Source organism: Carcharodon carcharias, chromosome 20, assembly GCF_017639515.1.
Source record: "Carcharodon carcharias isolate sCarCar2 chromosome 20, sCarCar2.pri, whole genome shotgun sequence".
Lineage (NCBI taxonomy): Eukaryota > Metazoa > Chordata > Chondrichthyes > Lamniformes > Lamnidae > Carcharodon > Carcharodon carcharias.
The window spans coordinates 112920055-112944640 of NC_054486.1; the positions used below are offsets into that span (position 1 = coordinate 112920055).

General features: G+C 41.2%; 1 protein-coding gene across 6 annotated transcripts in view; it reads left to right on the plus strand.

The window, feature by feature from the left end:
* pomt2 (protein-O-mannosyltransferase 2) overlaps nt 1-24586 on the plus strand; it is a 117800-nt gene that overhangs the window by 40804 nt on the left and 52410 nt on the right. For all 6 annotated transcript variants that reach the window (XM_041214578.1, XM_041214579.1, XM_041214580.1 and 3 more), the window contains 8 exons: nt 2583-2665; nt 8019-8128; nt 8215-8281; nt 12711-12771; nt 12865-12943; nt 13837-13988; nt 14645-14736; nt 24224-24300. In XM_041214578.1, coding sequence (XP_041070512.1) covers nt 2583-2665; nt 8019-8128; nt 8215-8281; nt 12711-12771; nt 12865-12943; nt 13837-13988; nt 14645-14736; nt 24224-24300 — 721 coding nt within the window. The remainder of the gene's footprint in view (nt 1-2582; nt 2666-8018; nt 8129-8214; nt 8282-12710; nt 12772-12864; nt 12944-13836; nt 13989-14644; nt 14737-24223; nt 24301-24586) is intronic.

Sequence of the window (24586 nt, forward strand, 5' to 3'; positions counted from 1 at the left end):
GTTGGTAAGTTCATAATTTCAGTGAATACCGATTTGGAAAATGGCTTTGTGTCTAGAATTGTCATGATATAGAGACGTGGGGCAAATGCTGATGGTTTCCACATTACATTCTTCATGCACCCACCCCTGATACACCAATGCGCCAATTGCTGCCTCCCTTAACACCAAGTTAAAATTCTTAACCAGTATTCAATGATAGTTGATAATATTTGGCCTCTTTCCTGTCTAAGTGGATTCCCCCTTTTCGCTCTTATGCTGATGAAAGTGCTTGCCTTTACGCTTTGATCACTTTTTTTCATATTCCTCCCCCTCTCTCTTTCTTGCTGTGTCTCTGTCTGTTCTCCCTTTCTATACCTTCCATTATTAATTTTATTCTATACTATTTCCCCTTTACTTTTCATAGCCCTTTGTTCAATCTAATTTTATTTTGGAATTCTGTGTAACTCCTGCTTTTCAACATAATCCCTTCTGATGTCAATATTTACTCTAGCTATTGCAGGCAAATCTCCAGACAGAATCACAGATCAATGTTTTCGGGAGTCCCTTCTGCAACATTTGAGGTTTTAGGCTTGCAATGTGACTGGGAGCCCCCTGTGACAGAACATAGGACTTCGGAGCAGGAGTAGGCCATTCAGCCCTTTGAGCCTGCTCTGTCATTCAATAAGATCATGGCTGATCTGGTTGTGGCCTGAACTCCACTTTGCCGTCTGTTGCCATAACCTTTGACTTCCTTGTCTATCAAAAATCTGTCCAACTCTGCGTTCAGTAAATTCACACCCAGCCTCCACTGCTTTCTGGGGAAGAGAATTCCACATTTGACAACCCTTTTGAGAGAGAAAAATTCTCTTCACCTCTGCCTTAAAAGAGAGACCTCTAGTTCTAATCTCCCCCATAAGTGAAAACGTCCTCCCAGTATCTACCCTATCAAATCACCTCAGGATCTTATATGTTTCAATAAGATCAGCTCTCATTCATCTAAACTCCAGTGGGTATAGGCCCAACCTGTTCAACCATTCCTCATAAGATAAGCCTTTGATCCCAGGAATTAGTTGTGTGAGCCTTCTCTGAACTGCTTCTAATGCTATTATATCTTCCTTCAAATAATAAGACCAAAACTGTACACAGTACTCCAGATGTGGTCTCACCAATGCCCTGCACAGCTGCAGTAAAGCTTCCCTACTTTCATATTCCATTCCCCTTGCACTAAATGCCAGCACCCCATTTGCCTTCCTAATCACTTGATGTAACTGCATAGTAACTTTTTGTGATTCATGTACCAGGGCACCAAGATCCCTCTGTTCCACCTAGTTCTGTAATCGCACTCAATTTAAACAGTATACTGCTTTTCTATTCTCCATCAAAGTAGACAAGTTCACATCTTCCCACTTTATACTCTGTAAAAGTTTTGCCCACTGGCTTAACTTGTCTATATCCCTTTGGAGATGCTCTACCTCCTTTTGAGAACTTACTTTCCTACCTATCTTGGTGTCATTGGCAAATTTAGTTACCATACATTCGATCCCTTCATGCAAATCATTGATGTAGGTTGTAAAGAGTTGAGGTCCCAGCATTGATCCCTGTGGCACTCCCACTGGTTGCACCCGAAAAAGACCCATTTATCGCTACACTGTTTCCTGTTGGCTAACCAATCCTTTATGCATTCTAATATGTTAGCCCCTGCATCATGTGCTCTTATCTTGTGTAGTAATCTTTTATGAGGCAACTTGTAAAGTGCCTTCTGGAAATTCACCACATCTGCAGGTCCCCCTTTATCCACCTTGCTTGTTACTTCCTGAAGAAGCACTAATAAATTAGTTATTCATGATTTTCTTTTCACAAACCCATGTTGACTCTGCATGATCAAAGTATTACCTCCTTGATAATGAATTCTAGCAATTTCCCTATGACAGATGTTAGGCCACCTGGCCTGTAGTTCCCTGATTTCTGTCTTCCTCCTTTCTTCAATAAAGGTGTTACTTTAGCTATTTTCCAATCCACTGGAACTCTTCCAGAATCTAAGCGATTTTAGAAGATTATAACCAATGCAAATAGACTGGGGCATCTGACCACAGCCTCTGTTCATCTGCAAGATGTACATGGAAATGACCACTCTGTCCTCCCAAGTGAGGGTGATATCTTGGCAGGAAATGGGAGGTCATACTGTTGTCATTATTTCTCAATTTCTAACAGGCCACTGTGTGAAGGAAACCCAGACAGTGTATCCAATTGAGTACAATGTCATTTGATCAGGAGACTAGTGACTTGCTGAAGAAATGATGTTGAGGAAGGTTAATGCTGATGGCAGGATTGGAAACAACATCATAATGTTGTAGTTTTTGGCAGGTGGCCACCCTCTGTAGAGCCTGCCACTTTCTGGAGTCTGGAGCCTTGTATTAACAGCTGGCACAGAGGGCAGGGTGAAGGTGGAAATAAATGTATTACGCCTAGTGAATGTACTGTAATCTCCTCGGTTACCCTGAGAAATGAAGTGACTATGTAATTGGATGACTTAACTGTTCTATAACCAAACAGGAATTGATGGTGTTGGAAGCTCACAACTTTTGTTCTTTGTTTTTTCTTAGTGGTCCTGGCGATGGATTTTTCAGCTCTGCATTTCAGTCTCGTCTGATTGGTAACAATTTACACAATGCATCGATGCCAGAGTGTAGGTGTTCCTTAAATACTGACTTGTTTCGGGCAGTTACTGAAATAAGTAGCCAAGTTGCATCCAACTTTCCAACAGACCTGGGCAAATCATTGATTCAAGTTTAAAGCAGGAATTGTGGCCACTGTTATAGAAGCAGTTGGGAGGAGATCCCTGTATGGGTGATGCTGGTGAGAGAGTTCACATTCCAAGGGATGGGAAGTGGGAGCTACTCAGAAGTGGCTTTGTTAGGAGGGAGTCTCTGGATTGTGGGAGAAGATGGGATCTGGTATTGGCTAACGGTGTAAGTTCCCCAGGCATAAAACTAGCAGGATTCCATCCAAAATGAGAACAGGCCTACATGGTGTTGGCCTTCCCCAACTTTGTAACATCCTCCATGCTACAAGCTGCTCTCCTGCTCCCTCAACCCAAACTTTCCATTCCTCTGATTCTGGACCCTTGTGTATTTCCCCCTCCTTTTGCCCCACCACTTTCGGTCATGTTTTCAGCTACTTGCACACTACTGGAGCACCAGGGCTTCTCATCCAATCCTAAGAAACACTGAGACTCTGAAGGCAATGTGATTTCTAAGATTTGTTGAACTATAAATCAAGCGAATACATCTGTTAAACTTAAAAGAAGGATAGCCATTGGGGGGCTAAGAGTTGCACCAATTCAGTCCAGTTCTTGATCAGAAATATATTTCTGCCATAACACATCTTTTGGTCATAGGATAGCTTCTAACTCAAGCACCTTGGTCTGAAAATACCGTAATATATTATTTCACAGAATCTCAGTGCAGAAGAGGCCCTTCGGCCCATCGAGTCTGCACTGACACGTGAGAAACACCTGACCTACCTACCTAATCCCATTTACCAGCACTTGGCCCATAGCCTTGAATGTTATGATGTGCCAAGTGCTCATCCAGGTACTTTTAAAAGGATGTGAGGCAACCCATCTCCACCACCCTCCCAGGCAGTGCATTCCAGACTGTCACCACCCCCTAGATAAAAACGTTTTTCCTCACATTCCCCCGCCCTAAACCTCCTGCCCCTCACCTTGAACTTATGCCCCCTCGTGACTGACCCTTCAACGAAAGGGAACAGCTGCTCCCTATCCACCTTGTCCATGCCCCTTATAATCTTGTACACCTCGATCAGGTCGCCCCTCAGTCTTCTCTGCTCCAGCGAATACAACCCAAGTCTATCCAACCTCTCTTCATAACTTAAATGTTTCATCCCAGGCAACATCCTTGTGAATCTCCTCTGCACCCCCTCCAGTGTAATCACATCCTTCCTATAATGTGGCAACCTGAACTGCACACAGTACTCCAGCTGTGGCCTCACCAAGGCTCTATACAACTCCAACATGACCTCCCTACTTTTGTAATCTATGCCTCGATTGATAAAGACAAGTGTCCCAAATGCCTTTTTAACCTGGCTAGTCTCTGCACAGAAGTGTTTGACATGAGGCCCTATCTTTTTTATCATCCTTGGGATTACTTCATCTTGTTCTTGTTTCTCCATCTGTTTCACATTGATCACCTACCCAAATATTTTAAGTTAGACCCTCCTAATTACATTTCATGTAATTTTAATTTAAGAGTTTACTTTCTATATGTGCATTTACAGGTATGTAGCTCATTACTTCTCTGTCAGCTGTCTGTTTGCGCAGAGGTTTCTCTGGCACAGTCCTCTCTCTCTCAATCACTGTCAGTCCCTATACTAAATAACTCATGGGACCTCTTTCATATACCAAGCTGTTAACCTATTATATTACATACTATTCCTCTGTTTCCCAACCACCTCTATCTCTCCTTCCTTTACTAATCCCTCCTTCAAATGCACCTTTGCTCAAGCTTTCGGGCACCCTTCATAACACTTATCCCTTGAGCTTGGTGTAAATCATTTTGATCATTGTGAAACTTTCTAGTTCAAAGGTATTATATAAATGCTAGCTTTTTTCAGCTTAGTCAGTCTGTACTAGCATTTATCACATGAGCTGTACTCCAATCACACTTACTCATTTTGTTCCTATACCTTTTAACCACCTATCCTTCAACAACGAGCCAACCTAGTCTTAAGTGTTTATGTGGTCACTACTTCAATTACTGACTCCGTTGGTGCATTTCACAATCTCTCAACCATTTTGGTTATTTAAAAAATAAGTTTCTGCTACTCTGTCTTCAATCTCATGCATTTTTCATCTTTCATTTATGTCTCCTCAATTTAGAACCCAAATTAGTTTCTTCTATCTGCTATTTCCCATCCCTTATTAATTTTAAACACTTAGTTCTATGTAAAGTAGCTTCTTTAGGTCAGTTTTAAGTCTCTTAAACTCAAGATTGATTGTATGAACCTTGTTCTAAACCTTCAGTGATTGCAGTCAGCCTACTTCCCTGTCCCATCCCTTAATGGTTTTATCCATCTGTATCATACAGCCTTGCAACCTGTGCTCTTCTGAAAAAAACAGCCCCAATTTTTCAAATCAATCTTTCTGAATCATCCTGCTTTTGATTGGAATTATCTAAGTTGCACTCTGGTTATAAGTTGTGATGGCTTAGTAATGCCAGCTGATCATAGCATTGGTGGAAGCAGGAAAATGGTAAATATTTGAAAAAGAAAAGAAAGGACAGGGGAATGGGAGTGAGATCTGAAACAGATGGGATAAGCTCTACCCCCCCCAAACCAGCTTATATTTCACCTCTTTTCTATTTTTACTTAGTTCTGTTGAAGAGTCATATGGACTCAACGTTAACTGTATTCCTCTCCGCAGATGCTGCCAGACCTGCAACTCAGCAGGTATTTTTATTTTTGTTTTGGATTTCCAGCATCCCCAGTTTTTTGCTTTTAAGCTAAATGGCCTCTTCTGTGCTGAAAAATTGTTGATCAGACAGAGAACTCTCTGAATCCCTTCAGCCTTATTTATTCTTTCATGGGATGTGGGTGTCGCAGGCAAGGCCAGCATTTGTTGCCCATCCCTAATTGCTCCTTGAACTGAATGGCTTGTTAGACCATTTCAGAGGGCATTTAAGAGTCAGCCACATTGCTGTGGGTCTGGAGTCACATGTAGGCCAGACCAGGTAAGAATGGCAGATTTCTTCCCCTAAAAGACATTTTGCAACAATTGATAGTTTCATGGCTGCCAATACTGAGACTAACTTTACATTCCAGATTTTATTAACTTAATTTAAATTCCAACAGCTCCGTAGGGGATTTGAACCCATGTACCCAGAGCAATAGCCTGGGTATTACCAGTCTAGTGACATTAGCACTATGCTACTGTTTTCCCCTTCCACCCCCTCTAGATGTACCATGATGTCCTTGCTAAAATGGAGAAATCCAAATTGTACACTATTCTAGATGTGAAGGGGACAGCCGGTGGGGGGAGGAATCTCTGGCCTCCATAAGCTTAGCATCCCATCATGTGTTTTAGAGCCTATGCTGTATAATACAAGATTCTATTTGTCTTATTCATTGCTGCCAGGCATTGCAGACAGACCAGCACTTCACCTTTGGAGTTCTGATATTCATCCTTTTGCCCTGGTCTGATTGCTGTTTTGATGTTAAATTGTGTTTGTTGTTTCCAAGTTCAATTTCCCAATCCATCTTGACCTTTCTGCTCCTGATCACCTGGTCTTTGAATGTTCTTGCGAATCATTGGGAATATCAGAAGTCCCCACACAAATCCTTGGGGCACCCACTAATTAATCCCTACTAGTCCAACAGCAGCATGGTGGAAAGATTTCTTGTCTCCCTAAATGCTGCCAATTGTTAGCAACCTGCCACACTGATTGCCCATTTATTTCATGTTTTCCTATTTATGGATGAGCCTTGTACGTGGCTCAGTATCAAAAACCTTACTAATATGCAAGTCATTTATGATAGAACTTGCAGATGAAGCTGGTTTTCCATCTCATCAAGCTATGTTGACTTGTCTGTGTCGTCATTCAAAAGATGTTGGGCTGGATTTTACGGGGCACTGCAGTCTCCAGACCCACCACCCCTTGCTTAAAAAATCACTTTGGCAGGGTGGTAGAGGGCTGGTGTCTGTCCACTATTTGATTTTTAAGGTGAGACTTCTGCCCCAGGACGAGGCAATGGCGTCTTGGTAATGTCACTGGACTAGCCATCCAGAGGCCCAGGATAATGCTATGGGGGCACAAGTTCAAATCCCACTGTGGCAGCCAGTGCAATTTAAATTCAATTAATAAATCTGGAATTAAAAGCTAGCTTTGCTAATGGTGATTGGCATCAACCTAGGCACTGAAAATGACAACTGCCCACCCAGTCCTGTTGACCCTCAAAAGCCTCCTTATTCATTCACAGGATGAATACTGGCCCAGCATTTATTGCCCATCCCTAGTTGCCCTTGCGAAGGTGGTGGTGAGCTGCCTTCTTGAACCGCTGCAGTCCATGTGGTGTAGGTACACCCACAGTGCTGTTAGGGAGGGAGTTCCAGGATTTTGACCCAGCGACAGTGAAGGAACGGCGATATATTTCCAAGTCAGGATGGTGAGTGGCTTGGAGGGGAACTTCCAGTTGGTGGTGTATAGGGGCTTGTGCCAAAATTTGGAGAGTTGTCCCACAGACTAGTTGAGCAACAGCCTGACACAGTCACTCTCACAGACTCGTACCTTACAGCCAATTTCCTAGACACCTCCATCTTTGGGTATGTTTTGTCTCGCCTGCAGGACAGACCTACCAGAGGTGGCAACAGAATAGTATATGGTCAGGGATGAGTTGCCCTGGGAGTGCTCAGCATTGATTCCGGATTCCATAAAATCTCATGGCATCGGGTCAAACATGGGCAAGGAAACCTCTTGCTCATTATGACCTACTGTAACACCCCCTTCTTCCGCTCAGCTGATGGATCATTACTCCTCCATGTTGAACACCACTTATAGAAAGCACAGGGGTGACCTGGGTTGGAAGGTGCTTCCAATGGGCCCGGGGACCCATAATGAGGGTTCCCCTTGCTCCCACCGCTTGAGACCAGCCCGCAAAGCTAAAGCTGCTGGGCTTTGTGGCTAATTTGTGTCCTAAACATATTCAACCTCCTTGACTCCATCTCCATTTGTATCCTTACTGAACAAAAATCAATCAACCCCAGTCTTGAAAGCTCAATTGACCTCCAGCCTTTTTGTGGGAAGAGTTCCAGATTTCTGCCACAGTGAAGAAATGCTGCTTGATTTCATTCTGAGCAGCCTGGCTATAGAATAGTTCATTTGTTGTCTTGTGGGTTACCAGGCTTTCTCGGTGACCGTGTTGCCGTTTGAGCGTTTAGTGACTATAATTTTGCTGGTATTTCACTCCCTCGGAGTGTTTTCTAGGTATTTTGTTCTAGGCTTAACAGCAGTTCTCTCTTGCTACAGACATTGCTTATGGATCAGTGATTACAGTAAAGAATGTGCGGACTGCAGGTGGGTACCTGCACTCCCACTGGCATCTGTATCCAGAAGGCATTGGTGCGCGACAGCAGCAGGTTAGTTGGACTGGTACTGCAATCATGTAGTAGTTCCAGGTGCCGAACATGTGAAGGTTTTCTCATTCTGTTGTTCTGTTTTTCAGGTGACTGCCTATTTGCACAAGGATAACAACAACCTTTGGATTGTCAGGAAACCTGAACAGGCCTCTGGTCAGTGCTGTTCAATTTTATTTCTTAGTCATTTATGACCCTTCACTAAATTCATAAGGATAATCAAGGAATGCTGTGTGAGGTTTTAAATACAGTACTGAGCCATGAGGAGAGCTGTTTGACCATTTCTTGAAAGGCCTCTTGCTAACCCTTATTGGCACTTGGCTCTAATTGAAAAAAGTCCCCTTTGCCATTCTGTACACAATATTGCAGTATAAATTTAGCATCCACTAGACAACTCCTTATGTTGATATTAATCAGTGATTCAGACTGATGCCTCTTGAACATAGTGCTGCAAATGTGAGACTTTATAAGATGGTTATGTTTTAAAACAATGTTCTGATTGAGGGGTAGTGAAATCATACTAAATTCTGCCCAGACAGACCCATGTGATTTGGTTGCCATTGGGAAAGAGACCCAGGCTGAAACCTATTAAATTAATTAATAGGTTTCACACCTTGATGCAAAAGAAGGGAGCTGGATTTTTTTGGTCATAGACTTTTAGGCTCGGAGAGACCCAAAGAGGGTCATCTGCTGTGAGAGGCAAAAGAAAAGACTGGGTTGTGTAGTCACCGAGCAGGATGCCGAGGGAAAACTGACTTTCTGTTCCAAAAGACTGGACGTGCAGAGATTCAAAAACCAAGTAGTTGTCAGTGTGGGCCTTGCTGCTGAAAGGCAGTTTGGGGATGCTCGTAAGACTGAATGAAGCAACTTTTGAAGGACACTGGAAGACCCTCCTGAAACTCTGGGAGGGGTTTGGACTTGAATCTGCAGGGCTACATGTCTGCTGAGAGCATGGTGTAACAGACAGGTCATAAAGTATTTTTGTTTGTGTTAATTAGTTACTGGGGAAGTACTTTTCTGTGGCTTGGTATATTACTTGCCTCTTAAGTAATGTTTAGTCTAGAACAAAAACAAAACTACCTGGAAAAACTCAGCAGGTCTGACAGCATCTGCGGAGAGGGATATAGTTGATGTTTCACGTTCGTATGACCTTTCATCAGAACTAAGACATATAGAAATGAGATGAAATATAAGCTGGTAGAAGGGGGTGGGCTCGATAGGCAGCCAGTGATAGGTAGAAGCCAAGAAAAGACTGCCAAAGATGTCATAGACAAAAGGACAAAGGGGTGTTGATGGTGGTGATATTATCTTAATATCTAATGTTTAGTCTATGTTGATTTTAGTTTGTTCTGGTTATCACAGATGTGTAATTATGATATTACAGATTTAAGGACAACTGTTTTCTGTTTTCAAACCTTTACATTGAGTTTAAAAGCCTGTTTCAAAATGGAAGTATGGACAGACAACATGGCACCATTCTGTGTTTGTTCGAACCTTGTCATATTTGTATCTCAAAAGCTAGCTACCAAGAGTCATTAACATGCAAAGGCAACTCCAGAGATGTCCATTGAATCTTATAAAAGGTGTGAAAAACCCTTTTACTTCTGAGGCAGCAGGAGACAGGAAAGACTTCAGAGGACCACATTGTAATTAACTTCTTTGCCTGGTGAAACAAAGACTCTTTGAAAATTAACACAGCAGCCATTTTTGTATTTTTTTAAAACTGTATAAAAGAGGCTGTAGGAAGCTATCTTGTGTGGCAGGGTGCAGAACCCCCCAGGAAGAACTCTGAGAGATAACATCAGAGAGGATTCTTGGCCAAGGGGAGGACAGAGAAGAAGGTATTAAGAAATCAACTGTTCTCCTGTTGAAGGAGACCAGGAAATCTGCAAGTGCAGTAACCACAGAATTAGTGAAGAATAAGAAACCTCTATCTCCGAAAAACCTGCTGTGTCCACCTAAAAAAGGCAAACGCTGACTAGTCAACTGCAGAAGCTATTGCAGCTGCTAAACCGAACCTCAAATTTCAACCCCTTCACTTCTGAAAGAAGGAACTCGAGCAATAGACCCGCAATGATATCTATTGGAGATTGATTTAAAAATCTCATCTCCTTTTTTCCTTTAACTGCATTTTTAATCTTTATATCTGTATTTTAGTTAATAGCTTTATTACTTAAGTAACTTACAGCAGTAGTTTCATAATAAAATAACTTTTATTTTGTTTAAGAATAAAGCTTGACTGCTGGTTTATTTTTAAATTGAATCATTCACCAAATTAAAAGGGGCTACATACACACAAATTCTTAGTTCATGGACCACTTTAAGGAAACGCCTTTTTACGTTAAAATGTGAAATCATCTTGTGCAATTCTTTCCATCAGTTGCTGGGAAATTCATATTTCTTTAAAAAGCTATTGGTCTGTACGGAGATTGTAACAATGGGTGTAGGAAGAAGCCGATTTAACCCTCGAGCATGTTCCGCCATTCAATAGCTTGTTTTCACTAGCTCTTGTTTTCCAGCCTTCTTGAGGTAAAGATGAGCACCCCATTAGCCTTTGAATTTTTTTCTGTGTAAGTATCATAGCTTTTGTGCTAACGTCACGAAGACACTTAACTGCTCATTCCAGCTGCTCTCTTTCGAATCCATCTTTCTTGTGCCCAAAATGGATGACCTCACACTTTCGTATATTTAAGTTTAAGTCACTCATTTTATTGTCAACGTCCTGTCAATGCTACTTCCTGTTCCAAACTACTTTATGTACCATGCCATCTAACTAAATGTCGTCAGCAAACTTGTATATATGGCTTTCTTCTCTATTCCCTAATCTAAGTCATTGTTAAGTCAAGTGCAAAGCATTGGTCCAGAACAGAGTCACACTCTGTCAATTTGAGTACATACTGAGTATTCCTACTGTCTGTCCTACCTCCAAACCAAGTCCTTATACAAGCCAATTGGTTGCCTCCAATTTCATGTGCTCTCATTTGTCTATAGGCATCTTACCTGCCCCTACTTGGTGTTACCATTGGCTTTATACTGTTTGGGGATCTGTGCAGATTCTGTTGTTAATCTTGTCCTTCTGCTTCTTAACTGGGGTCAGGGTTTGATTTTTGTACTTTGTTGATTATTTATGTGGAGTTAAACATGTAATTGAAGCAGCAGCAAGGTACTGCCATTCAAACATAATTAGGTGGTGGTGGGCAGTGCTGTAGTGCTGCTGGAACACACCAAAGCATTGCTCTGGCACCTTCTACTTAAAACAGGCTTTTCTAACTCCATGTGGCCCACCAAACATGTTGGACATTCAACTGATTTATATTTGAAAAATGCTGTAAAGCTGCTCATCCAGCTACAGGCTAGTTTCTCCCTGCATTTGTTATTGATAGTCTCACTAGCGATTGGACGAGCAGCAATGAGTGGGAAGGTAAGTTTGAAAATAAGGTCCAGGCAAGGGCAGCCTGATGAACAGGGTCCAGGCAAGGTGGCCAGTGTCTGCATGAGTGTCTGATGGACATTGTGGGGGGAGCATGAGTGTGAGGGGGTTGGAGGAGAGAGAATGTGAGGGAGTGGGGGCAGGAGTGATTCAGATTAATTCCTTGGTGGTGATGACATGAGGATGTGAAACATGGTATAGTGTTTGTATTCCCTGCTGGCAGCTTTACATGGAATTTACAGCATGGAGACAGGCCATTTGACCCACCTCATTGGTGTTTATGTTTCACACCTCGTCCCAACTTTCTTGATCACACTATCAGGGTAACCTTTAGCTTCTTTCTTCCTCAAACATTTATCAGTTTCATTGAATGTATCTATAGAATTATAGAACGGTTACAGCACAAAGGTAGGCAATTCAGTACATTGTCTCTGCAACAACAATTCAGTTAGCCTACTCTTCTGTCTTTTCCATGTAGTCCTGTAAAATCTTTTCAATTAAAAAGCATACTTTTACTAAATATTTGGGGACTCCAATGATTAGTACATAGGAATACAACATAATAGTAGGTTTAGAAATGATATGGCCAACACATTTTCTTAGAGTTCCTGCATCTCAAAATTCCCCACTACACCCCATTTCCCCTTTTGAGGTGCTGGACATTGAAGCTGTTAATAGTTAATTGACTGTTTTCATGTTGACAGGACTATTAAATGATTTTTTTTTTGCCTTCTGAAGCTCATTGAATTTAATGATCCAGTAGAGAGCAGATTTACTTATTGTTTAGTCATTTAGATAAAGTCAAATTATTCATTTAGATCTGTTTTTGTTAATGTGGATTTGATAAGTGCTGGAAAATGAACCCTTGAAACTCATTGAATTTAATGATCCAGTAGAGAGCAGATTTACTTATTGTTTAGTCATTTAGATAAAGTCAAATTATTCATTTAGATCTGTTTTTGTTAATGTGGATTTGATAAGTGCTGGAAAATGAACCCTTGAAAAATGATTATTAGCGATTGTGTTGATCTGTTTGAAAGCTGAAGATGTCGATGAACGTTAGTATATGAAACCCATAAGCTGGGAGTTTGTGAAACAATCTTTTGAGAGAGAGCACCTCACCTGATTAATTGCCCCCTCTGATGCCTTTTACAGACACGGGTGACACTATCCAACATATTCGACATGGTGATGTCTTCAGACTTGAGCACAAAGAGTAAGTCTTGGAAATGAGCTCATTTTCAGTTTTTCAGTTTAATAAAAATGAGGTTCCTTCTGCAGGCTCATTTTTCTGTTTTTTGATTGCTAGAACGTCTCGGAATATGCACAGTCACCAGCATGAGGCACCACTAACAAAGAAGCACTTCCAGGTCACAGGATATGGAATAGTAAGGAATGTTCAAGGACTTTGGCTTAGATCGAGGAAAAGTTATTTCTGCACAAATGAATGTTTTTGAAAGGAAATCCCAGGGCAGTTGGAGTCTGTTACAATGTGCCCACCTGGGGCACAGATATTGTGAAGGCTAAACAGCAAGAGTCTTCCCAGAGATTGAAAAGATATAAGGCTAAGAGACAGATGTATCTTGTGCAGAGATCGTTGTGGTTTTATTGATTGAGTTTTCAGAGGGAGGCATGACCATCCTGACGGAGCACTCTGGTAAAGAAACCAGGTATGATTTATATGCACTGTATTTGTGCCATGTTCTCACTGAAAAGAAAAGATTGAAAGCTGCTTTTCAGAGTCTAAAAAAAGTGAGATAATGTAGGCATGTCAAGCTGTCTCATCCACAACAGTAGAACCAGAGGACATAGCCTGCACTTGAAGGGGGAAAATTCAAAACTAATCCAGAAAAACAATGTTTTAATGAGCAATTGGTCAATCTAGGAAGATAGTGGCAGCAATTAATATTGACGGAACTTAAATGCAAATTAGATTTCTTTCAAAACAGAAAATTTGAGATATGATATTGAGTAATTAAAGACGTGTATAGTGAATGTGGCATGTTTGGGAAGAGCAGGTGCTTTCAGATTTATGGTTCCCAAAACTTTCCACCAATGCAGGTTTTCCTCGCCTTATAGTTATAGACTCATTGATAGTGATTGGTGGTTGTGCTTCATCAATAACTTAATTGTCATTGTATCATGTGACTACCGGATGGTAGAAAGCGAACCAGCTGGACCTTGATTCCTATGTAACTTAGTGGTGTACAGGGACAGGAACTGCTCTGATGAAGATAAATTCTACTTCTGATGATTGAAGGTTGCTTTTGTTCATTTATAGAATGGAACTGGGGATTCAAATGATTTCTGGAGAATTGAGGTGGTTGGGGGACAGAATGGGGATCTGATTAAAGTTCTAAGAAGTAAAATTCGGTTCATCCATGTGGCAACTGGATGTGTCCTGTACTCCTCAGGGAAATCCTTGCCCAAATGGTGAGTGTTATTGGCTGATTCATTTGCCTGTTTTGCAAGCTCTTAGCTTTTGATCAAAAATGTTATGTCAGATATTCCCTGTAAGCTTTTATTGTCTGATTTGTATTATCATTTTCTAGATGTCCTGCTACTGCTTAATAATGGTCACACATCACAGTCCACACCTCAAAAGGCTTCCCACACTGCTCCTGATACACTGAGGTTGTGGTGACCACAAATCATATTGATTCCTGCATTGCCATCCCTTTTAAAAATGTGAATTCTGTTATCATCAACTCTTGGTAGTTTAGTCTTTCACCATTAAGAAAATATTCTGATTTGTCTTTCCCAGATATCAAGTGGGTGCCCTCACACTTTTTTCCCAATTTGAATTCCATCTGCATTAACTTTGCCCACTTTGTCTGCCCACATCCCTTTGTAACTTCCTCCTCCTGTGCCTCCTAACTTAGTGAAAGGAGACATTGTAACCACAGTGGCCACAGTTTGTGTACTTACATGAGCATATACTTCACATCTAATTTAAATAGTGGAGCTTTGTGTCTGTTTAAAATTCACACCTGTCTTTGCAACCCAATGTCATGAGAGGTGCTTCACTGTTTCAACATTTGAAAATTTGATTTGAACTGTGTGTCTCTGTTTGTCTTTGCTGTTGCTAGGGGCTGGGAACAGGTCGAAGTCAGCTGTAGTCCATACCTTAAAGAAACCCCTAACTCACTGTGGAACATTGAGGACCATGTCAATGCCAAATGTAAGTGGCTGCCGATGTGATTGTAGTAATAATAAACCTCTTGTGCCTATAATATCTGACCCTTATTGTTTTAATCATTCAATACTTAGGAAGCCCAAAGGGATTTTGGATGCATATGTAGGTTGTGTGCAAGTCACTGAATAGGAATGTGTTAATGTAGATTGTGTTATGTTCCTATGGGCGTAATCATTAATAAATGCTGGAACTGTTGCCCTGTTGTCCTTACAGAAGTAGTAATTGCACATTGTTGCCAACATCTTACTGAGGACCTTAATTTGGACATCCCAAGGTGACACTGGATGGCGAAAGAGAAGCATGATACTAAGCAGCAATGGGAATCAAAACTGAAATCAAAGAATTGATCTCTTCTGTTTCACTGTCAGAAAGCCTGACTCATAAGAAGAGAGTATATAAACTGGGCTGTAGACTAGACAAATTGCAGAAGTACGGTGAAGTGAGACAATGTGGGAATTTGTAAACGAGGCTACCAGTACATTGATAAACTCTTGTATTTGTTTGAACAAAAAAGTTCTCTACCAATTTCTCTCTCAATTCTCTCTAAAGTTGAGGTTAGCTGAATTATTCCAAAATGATTTCGTGCACCACTTAAACACAATGCCCACCTTTAAACTATCTGTCGCTTCCAATTATTGTCACTTCTATAAAGCCCCTTCTGGAGCATGACATTTCTCTGCTCAGTGCCCATCTCTCCAGAAATTCTAGTTTGAATCCCTCTATGGTGTCTGCCCTGGAAAAAAACCATGAATATATCTTGCATAGCATTGATAGTCGTGGTGCCCTGTTCCTCCTTATCCCTCTCGGTCTCATCAGTGTTTAAGATTATTGGTCACATTGTCATGGTCTAGCTCCATTCTACTGCTCTTGTATGCTTCCAGTTCTGTCCATCTGGGTATAGTCAATGGACTTTTGGAAATGGCTTTTTTTCCCCTCTCCCTCATTGCCACCTCAGGAGTTCCTTGAGGATCTAATGTTGGGCCCATCACTACCTCCATGCTGCCCAGTGATCCACATTCTTGGGTAAACCTTCCATACATAACAATGATAGCCAGTTCTACGTCTCCATCTTTTCTCTTGTTCTCTGCAGCCGTGAGCGTGAATCCCAAAGGCTGTATTGCCTGCCCGGCGCCAGGGTTAAGGACATCCCCTCAGGGCTGGAGAGGAACTTGAAGTGGGAGGGGAGGGATCCAGTTGTCATTGTCCACGTTGGTACCAATGGCTTTGATAGGACTAGAAACAAGGTTCTGCTAAAAGAATTTGAACAGTTAGGAGCTAAGTTAAAAAGCAGAACCTCCAAGGTAATAATCTCGGGATTACTACCTGAGCCATGGGTAAACTGGTATAGGTTAAATAAAGTCAAGGAGTTAAATGTGTGGCTCAAATATTGGTGCAGGAGGAATGGGTTTCAGTTCATGGGGCACTGGCATCAGTACTGGGAGCTGTTCCAGTGGGATGGGCTTCACTTGAACTGTACTGGGACCAGTGTCCTGGTGAATCGAAGAGGGCATTAAACTAAACAGAGGGGGGAGGGTTCTGGAGAGGGGTTAAGTAGGCTCACAAAGCAAAAGGATATGGTGGCATTACAGGGCAGCTACTGAGGTAATGATACCCAGAGTGTGACAGGAGGGATAGAGTGTACAGACATAAAATAAAAAGCAGGAAATAGGGTCAAAGGGGAATAAAATGGTAAAAAGGCAAAATTAATGGCTCTTTACTTAAGTGCACGTAGTATTCAAAACAAAATAAATGAATTGAAGAGTATGAAATGATTAATGAGTATGATCTTATAGCCATTACGGAGACATGGTTACAAGGAGTTCAAAGCTGGGAACTGAATATTCAGGGGTATGTGACTTTTCGAAAGGACAGCCAAGAAGGAAAGGGTGGTGGGGTAGCTTTGTTAGTATGAAATGGAATAAGTACGAAAGCAAAAAATGATCTTGGATCAGAGGATATGGGTGGACGTAAGAAATAACAAGGAGAAGAAAACGCTGGTGGGAGTAGTCTATAGGCTCCCTAACAGTAGCTATGCTGTCAGACAGAGAATAAATCAGGAAATAATGAGGGCCTGTAATAAAGGCAGTATATTAATCATGGGTAACTTTAATCTCCGTGTGGATTGGGAAAATCAAATTGGCAGAGGTAGCCACGAACAAGAATTCACAAAGAGTGTATTCGGGATGGTTTCCTAGAACAATGTGTTGTGGATCCAACCAGGGATCAGGCTATTTTGGATCTGGCAATGTATAATGAGGCAGGTTTAATAAATTATCTGAGTAGAAGATCCCCTGAGAAACAGTGACCATAACAAGGTGGAATTTAGCATTCAATTTGAGAATGAGAAACTTAGTTTGGAAACATCTGTGCTAAATTTAAATAAGGGTAATTACAAAGAAATGAGGGCAGAGTTGGCTGGAATGGACAGGGAAAGGAGTTTAGCAGAAAAAACAGTTGATGAACAATGCTAGACATTTCAGAAAATAGTTCATGATTCACAACAAAGATATATCCCAGTGAGGAAGAAGGATTCTAGGAGGGGGATAAACTAACCAAGGAATTAAGGATAGTATCAAAGTGAAGGAAAAAGCATACAATGTGGCAAAGATTAGTGGTAAGCCAAATAATTGGGAAGTTTTAAAAACCAACAGAAGATGACCAAAAAATTAAGAAATAGGGAGAAAATAAAGTTTGAGGGTAAACAAGCAAGTGATATAAAAACGGACAGTGAGAGCTTCTTTAAATATATGAAAAGGAAGAGAGAGGCCAAAGTCAATATAGGCCCCATAGAGAATGAGGCTAGGGAAATAATAATGGGGAACAAGGAAATGGCAGAGGACTTGAATAAATACTTTGCATCAGCCTTCACGGTAGAAGACACTAATAGTATTCCAAAAATACTAAATAATCAAGGGGCAAAAGGGGGGAGGAAATAACTACAATAACTATCAGTAGAGAAAAGGTACTAGGGAAACTAATTGGGCTAAAGGCTGATGAAGGCTTGATGGGTTGCATGCTCTGATATTAAATGAAATAGCTGCAGAAATGGAAGATTATGATCAGTGTATCCACCAATAGTCCTTAGATTCTGGAAAAGTCCCAGAGGATCAGAAAACTGCCAATGTAACACCCTTATTCAAAAAGGGAGGGAGACAAAAAAACAGGCAACTATAGGCCAGTTAGCTTAACATCTGTCATTGTGGAAATGTTGGAGTCCATTATAAAGGATGTAAAAGCAGAGCATTTACAAATACATAAATCAAGCAGAGTCAGCAAGGCTTCATGAAGGGAAAATCATGCCTGACAAATTTATTAGAATTCTTTGAGGAGGTAACAAGCAGGATAGATAAAGGGGAACCAGTAGATGCAATATATTTGGATTTCCAAAAGGCATTCAATAAGATACCACATATAAGGCTACTTAATAAGATAAGAGCCCATGGTGTTGGGGAGTAGTATATTAGCATGGATAGAGGACTGGCTAACTAATGGATGACAGTTGGGATCCAAGGGGCATTTTCAGGATGGCAACCTGTAACTAGTGGAGTGCCACAATTATTTACAATATATATTAATGACTTGGATGAGGGAAATGAATGTACTATCACCAAGTTTGCGGATGGCACAAAAATAGGTGGGAAGGCAAGTGGTGAGCATGACACAAGGAGTCTACAGAGGGATATAGACAGGTTAAGTGAGTGGGGGAAAAATGTGGCAGATGGAATATAATGTGGGAAAGTGTGAGGTTCTGCGCTTTGGCAGGAAGAATCTAGGAGCTGAATATTATTTAAATGGAGAAAGCTTTAGCACAGAGGAATTTTGGGGCTCTCGTACATGAATCCCAAAAAGCTAGCATACAAGTTCAGCAGGTAATAGGTAAGGTAAATGGAATGTTGGCCTTTATTTCAAAGGGAATGGAGTATAAAAATAGGGAAGTCTTGCTAAAACTATACAAGGCACTAATTAGACCACTCCTAGAATACTGTGAACAGTTTTGGTCCCCTTATCTAAGAAAAGATGTACTGGCATTAGAGGCAGCCCAGAGAAGGTTCACTTGGTTGATCCCAGGGATGGAGAGGTTTTCTTATGAGGAGGGTTTGAGTCGGTTGGGCTTGTACTTATTGGAGTTTAGTAGAATGAGAGGCGACCTTATTGAAACATATAAGATTCTTAGGGGGCTTGACAGGGTAGATGCTGAGAGGTTGTTTCCCCTTGTGGGAGAGTCTCGGACCAGAGGGCATCCTCTTAGAGTAAGGGGGCGCCATTTAAAACAGATGAGCAGGAATTTCTTCAGACGATAGTGAATCTGTGGAATTCTTTACCACAGAGGGCTGTAGAGGCTGGGTCATTAAGTATTTTTGAGGCTGAGATGGACAGATTTTTAATCAGTGCGGGAATCAAGGGTTATGGGTACAAGGCAGGAAAGTGGAGTTGAGGATTATCAGATCAACCATGATCTCATTGAATGGCGGAGCAGACTCAATGGGCCAAATGGCCTACTTCTGCTCCTACGTCTTATGGTTTAACCATTTTAGTGCTGCTCGACTGCCCAAGTCTTGGATAAGTTCAGCTTAAGAGCATAGGAATTGCTGAGTGATTAAAGACCCAAGGTCCATCTGGTTTGCTCTCTACTATACTGGAACTATATTACACAATAATTATGGAGTTGTTGACTTGTCAAGGTAATCAATATTTTATCAATTAGTTTCAAGCAGACTTGCTTGAAGCAAGGAAAACATTCAGTGGTAAAAGCTTTCAGAATCATAGATCTAAAATGACCTATTTTCTTCCAAGCCAAAACAGTGAACAGGATAGTATTTGACTTCAGAGGACACAGACTGACTGGTGAAATCGGCAAATAAGCTGCAGATGCTATTTAGAATCATACCATGAATCATCATATGATTACAGCACAGAAGGAGGCTGTTCTGCATGTCATGCTTGTGCTGGCCCTCCTGAAGGAGCAATTCACCTTGTGCCACTGCCCTACCTATCCCCTAAAGCCTTGCACATTTTTCAGATAGTGATCTGGTTCCCTTTTGAAAGCCTCAGTTGACCCTGCATCCACCATACTCCCAGACAGTGCATTCCGCATCCTAAGCACTCACTGCGAAAATGTTTTCCTCGTGTCACCATTGTTTCTTTTGCCAGTTATCTTAAATCTGTGCCTCCTGGTTCTTGATCCTTCCACCAATGGGAACAGTCTCTCCCAATCTACACTGTCCAGACCTGTCATGAGTTTGAATACCTTTGTTAAATCTCCCCTCAACCTTCTGTTCTCCAAGGGAAACTGTCCCAACTTCTTCAATTTATCTACGTAACTGAGTTCCTCAACTCTGTTACCATTCTTGTAAATCTTTTCTGCACCCTCTTTAATGCCTTCACATCCTTCCTAAGGTGTTTTTTTTAATTCTATTTGCGTACATTGCCTTAAATATAAGGCAATGGGTTGACAGGGACCCATTATGGATAGTTCAGATTCCTCCTCTCTCATCTCCTGTAATAGCACTTTTAATCTTAACTTAGGGGTATTTGTAGAAAATGCAGAAATAAATATATACCAACCATTAGCTATTTAATTATTAATTACTTATCCTTGAATTACAGGGTAATTGAGCTACTTTCTTCTAAATTAGCATGTCGAGAAAAGGGAGCTTGTTAGACTTCTCCATTTCAAAGGTGAATTTAAGCACAAGAGGGAGTGCATTAAGATGTGTAAGGAAATTCTTCTATCCAGCTGCAGATTTAAATATAGCAAGCATGTTATCTATGTATCGGAAATGTGCAAGTGGTAGAAGGTTGGGGTCATTTCATCAAAAACACGTTTCTTGTGGAAACCGATGAAAATGATAGAGCTGGGCCTAGAGGGGATCCCAATGCAGCATCATCTACTTGGGCATACATGGTGTCATTTAAAATCAGGAAAATTACAGTCACCAGAGAAGTGGTAAATTGTTGGAGCTACGGGCTGACAAGAGCCTGGGTCTTGATGGACTTCATCCTAGGGTCTTAAAATAAGTATCCAGCGAGATAGTTGATGCATTGGTTTTAATTATCCAAAATTCCTTATATTTGGGGAAGGTCCCATTAGATTGGAAGATAGCAAACGTAACTTCATTATTCAAAAAAGGAGGGAGACAAAGTGGGAAGCTACAGGCCAGTTAGCTTAACATCTGTTATAGGGAAAATATTAGAAGCTATTATTGAAGAAGTTATGGCAGGGTGCTTGGATAAGCTCACAGCTGCCCCCGGTCCTACTTCAGCCTTGTTATTGGAGGAGGCTACTTCCTCTTTCATTTTCTGATTCTTCTCATTGGCTCTCAGAGGATGTCTAACAATTGGCACAACCGAAAACTCCTGCATGGTGGCAGCGGAACCAGTCAGAATAACTGCTTTTTGACCTTGAATCATAGGTTCTCTTCCTATTGCCTTTGCTGCTGCTCCAGTCACAAATTTTGGCTCTTGAGGAGCAGCAAGAGCAGGATGGAGGGAACCTGTGATTGGAGGAGCTTGAGCAGTGAGCATGGAAGAGACAGAATCTGCGATTGGAGGAGCAGCTTCTCAAGGATTCTGTCTCTCCCATGTACAGGTATAACCCTTCTCTCATTGGCCACCTCTGTGATGAATTTTCATGAACTTGTTGGGGGCTATGACAGATGAATTCGCCTGGCGCCCTTGTGTGTTTTCAACCCTGTCTGAAACCAACCAGGGAGCAAGAAATTTTGGATCTGGTGCAAATGAACATATGAAATGGGAGCAGATCTAGGCCATTTGACCCCTCGAGCCTGCTCTGCCAATCAGTGAGATTATGGCTATCTGTTTGTGTTTTGAGTTCTACTTTTCTATCTACCTCCTGATAACCTTTGATTCCATTGCCTAACAAGAATGCGTCTACCTCTGCCTTAAAAATATTCAGTGACCCCCACTTCCACTGCCTCCTGAGGCTGAGCGTTCTAAAGTTGCACAACTCTCTGAGAGAAAACATTTCTTTTCATCTGTCCTTAAGGGTGACTCCTAATTTTAAAACAGTGCCTCTTAGTTCTGGACTCACCCACAAGAGGAAACATCCTTTCCATGTCCACCTTGTCATTCAGGATCTTATATACTTCAATCACTCTTCTAAACGCTAGTGGAAACAAGCCCAGCCTGTCCAACCTCTCCTCATAAGACAATTCACTCATTTCAGGTATCAATCTAATAACCTCCTCTGAACTGCGTCCAATGCATTTACATCCTTCCGCAAATAAGGAGACCAAAACTGCGCACAGTATTCGAGAGGGTAATGTGTAATGAAACAGAATTAATGACCTCATAATAAAGGGTCCTCTAGGCAGTGATCATAACATGATGGAATTTATTATTCAGTTTGAGGGTGGGAAATTTGGGCCTGAAGCTCGTGTCGTACACTTAAAGGCAATTACAAGGGTATGAAGACAGAGTTGGCTAAAGTGGACTGGGAAAATAGGTAGAGAAGCAGTGGCAGACATTTAAGGAGTTCGTAACTCTCAACAAAAATATATTCCATTGAAAAAGACTTTGGCTACCATCCTTGGCTACAGGGTATGGCCCAAGGAAGAACTGTTTCATTTTTGGCGAAGGTCTGGACCCTAGAATTTTTTTTAAATGATTCATTAATATTCAGGACATGGGGTGAATTGATTTTTTAAAGAATATTATGGGTTGTTTGATTTAGAATGTTGATTATTTTAGAATGTTATGGATTGCCTCATGCTGTGGTGCAATTTGTTGCAGCTGTCAAAATGTGAGCAGAGTTTTCAGGGCAGGTTGTTGGGTGTGGATTGGATTGTAGATTCCATCAGTGAGATGGAAACGCTTAATTAGAAGATTTCTTTTTTCAGCATTGGAGTTACAGATCATCAACCAGACAGGGAAAAGCCTCAAGGAAAAGCTGTGTAATTTAGGAACATTGAGTTAATCCAGCATGAAGGAGATATGCACGCTACTGATTGCCCTCTACACGTGTTAAGAAACAGTTTCCACTGGGTAAATGGGTCAATAATCAGAGGAATCAGATTTAAGATAATCGGCAAAAGATCCGGTGTGCATAAGGGAAAAATTTGTTGAAAATTTTCAGTGAATTGTTGCAACCTGGAATGCACTGCCTGAAAAGAAGGAGGTCAACAGTAACTTTCAAAGGGGAATTTGATAAACACTTCAAAGGGAAACTTCTGCCGAATTTGGTCAATTGTGCATAAGAGCCAGCTAAGGCATGATGAACTGAATGGCATAATTCTGTGCTATATGATTCTAAGATTCAAATCATTCCATTTTCTCGTCTTTGCATAGCTCCATATCCCTTTCCACCCCACCTCTGCTGCTTCTTCCAATCCCTCTGCCTCCCACTTCTCTGATCTAAAACGTTGGCCTCCTGTTCATGCAGCCCTTCTCCTGTCCCACTACTGAGGGCTGTCTAACTTCTACTACTCGATTCTCGCTCCAAAAGAGGATTTCCCAGAGGGTTCAAGGACACAATCAATTTGGCTAGAGCTAAGGAACAAAGAGTGCAATTAATTACATTGCTTGGTGTAGCTTATAGACCGCCAAATAGTGAGAAGGATGTAGAAGAACAAACCTGCAGGGAAATTGTAGAGAGATGCAGGCATTATAGAGTAGTTATAATGGGGGACTTTAATTACCCAAATGTAGACTGGGACAGTGTAGTGTAAAGGGCGGAGAGGGGCAAAAGTTCCTAGCTTGTGTTCAGGAGAATTTTCTACAGCAGTATGTGTCCAATCCAACAAAAAAAGACACACTGTTGGTCCTGGCTTTTGGAAATGAGGCGGGCCAAGTAGATCAAGTGTCAGTGGGGGATCATTTAGGAGACAGTGATCATCGTATTGTACGTTTTAGAATGATAGAAAAGGACAATAGGCAATCCAGAGTAAAAATAATTAACTGGACAAGAGCTGACTTCAAAGGGGCAAGAACGAAACTGGGCCAGATAGACTGGAACGAAAGGTTGGCAGGAAAAACTGCCATAATCTTTCAATCTTCCCTAGACTCGGGTGGTGCCAGGGGATTGGAGATTAGCAAACATTATGCCCTTTTTTCAAAAAAGGTCATAAGGATCAGACCTGTCAGTTTAACTTCAGTGGTGCGCAAGATTCTAGAAACAATTATTCGGGATAGAATTAGTAGTCACGTGGAAAATTATGGGTTGCTGAGGAAGAGACAGCATGAATTTCTAAAGGGGAAATCATGTTAAACTAACTTGCTGGAGTTTTTTGAAGAGGTAATAGAAAAGGTTAGTGAAGGTAATGCTGTTGATGTGGTCTACATGGACTTTGAAAAGGCATTTGACTCAAATTCTTTTCTCCCTAACTTTAAATCATTTGTCTTAGTTTCCTATTCTTTTTACCAATATCCTGGAAAATGCTAATAGGTGTTTACTCATGAGATTTGGTGATTGCAGGTATCTGAACACATTGTAATGAGCCCTTTCTCATTGCAGTGCCAAATATCAGCCTGGAAGTCCTGAAACCCTCATTCCCGGAGATCCTGCTCGAGTCTCACGTCGTTATGATCCGGGTCAGTAAATCTCCTCAGCATACTTTTAATATCAAATACAGATCATCCTGACTGAAGTTATTGTAGTTCATTAATTTAGAGCATTGAATAATCTCTATCTCTTGAACTTTTCACCTGGCATTCTGCTCTTCTGTATATTTAGTTTTCCCCTCGGTTTGCATTTATTGGGTATCAGGTAGTTCAGATCATCTCAGTGACTTCATTAGAAGCATCTCAAACAGTAATCAAATGAGGAATTAATGAATTATAGTCCCATTAACTATACAGAGTATATCATTAAATAGCA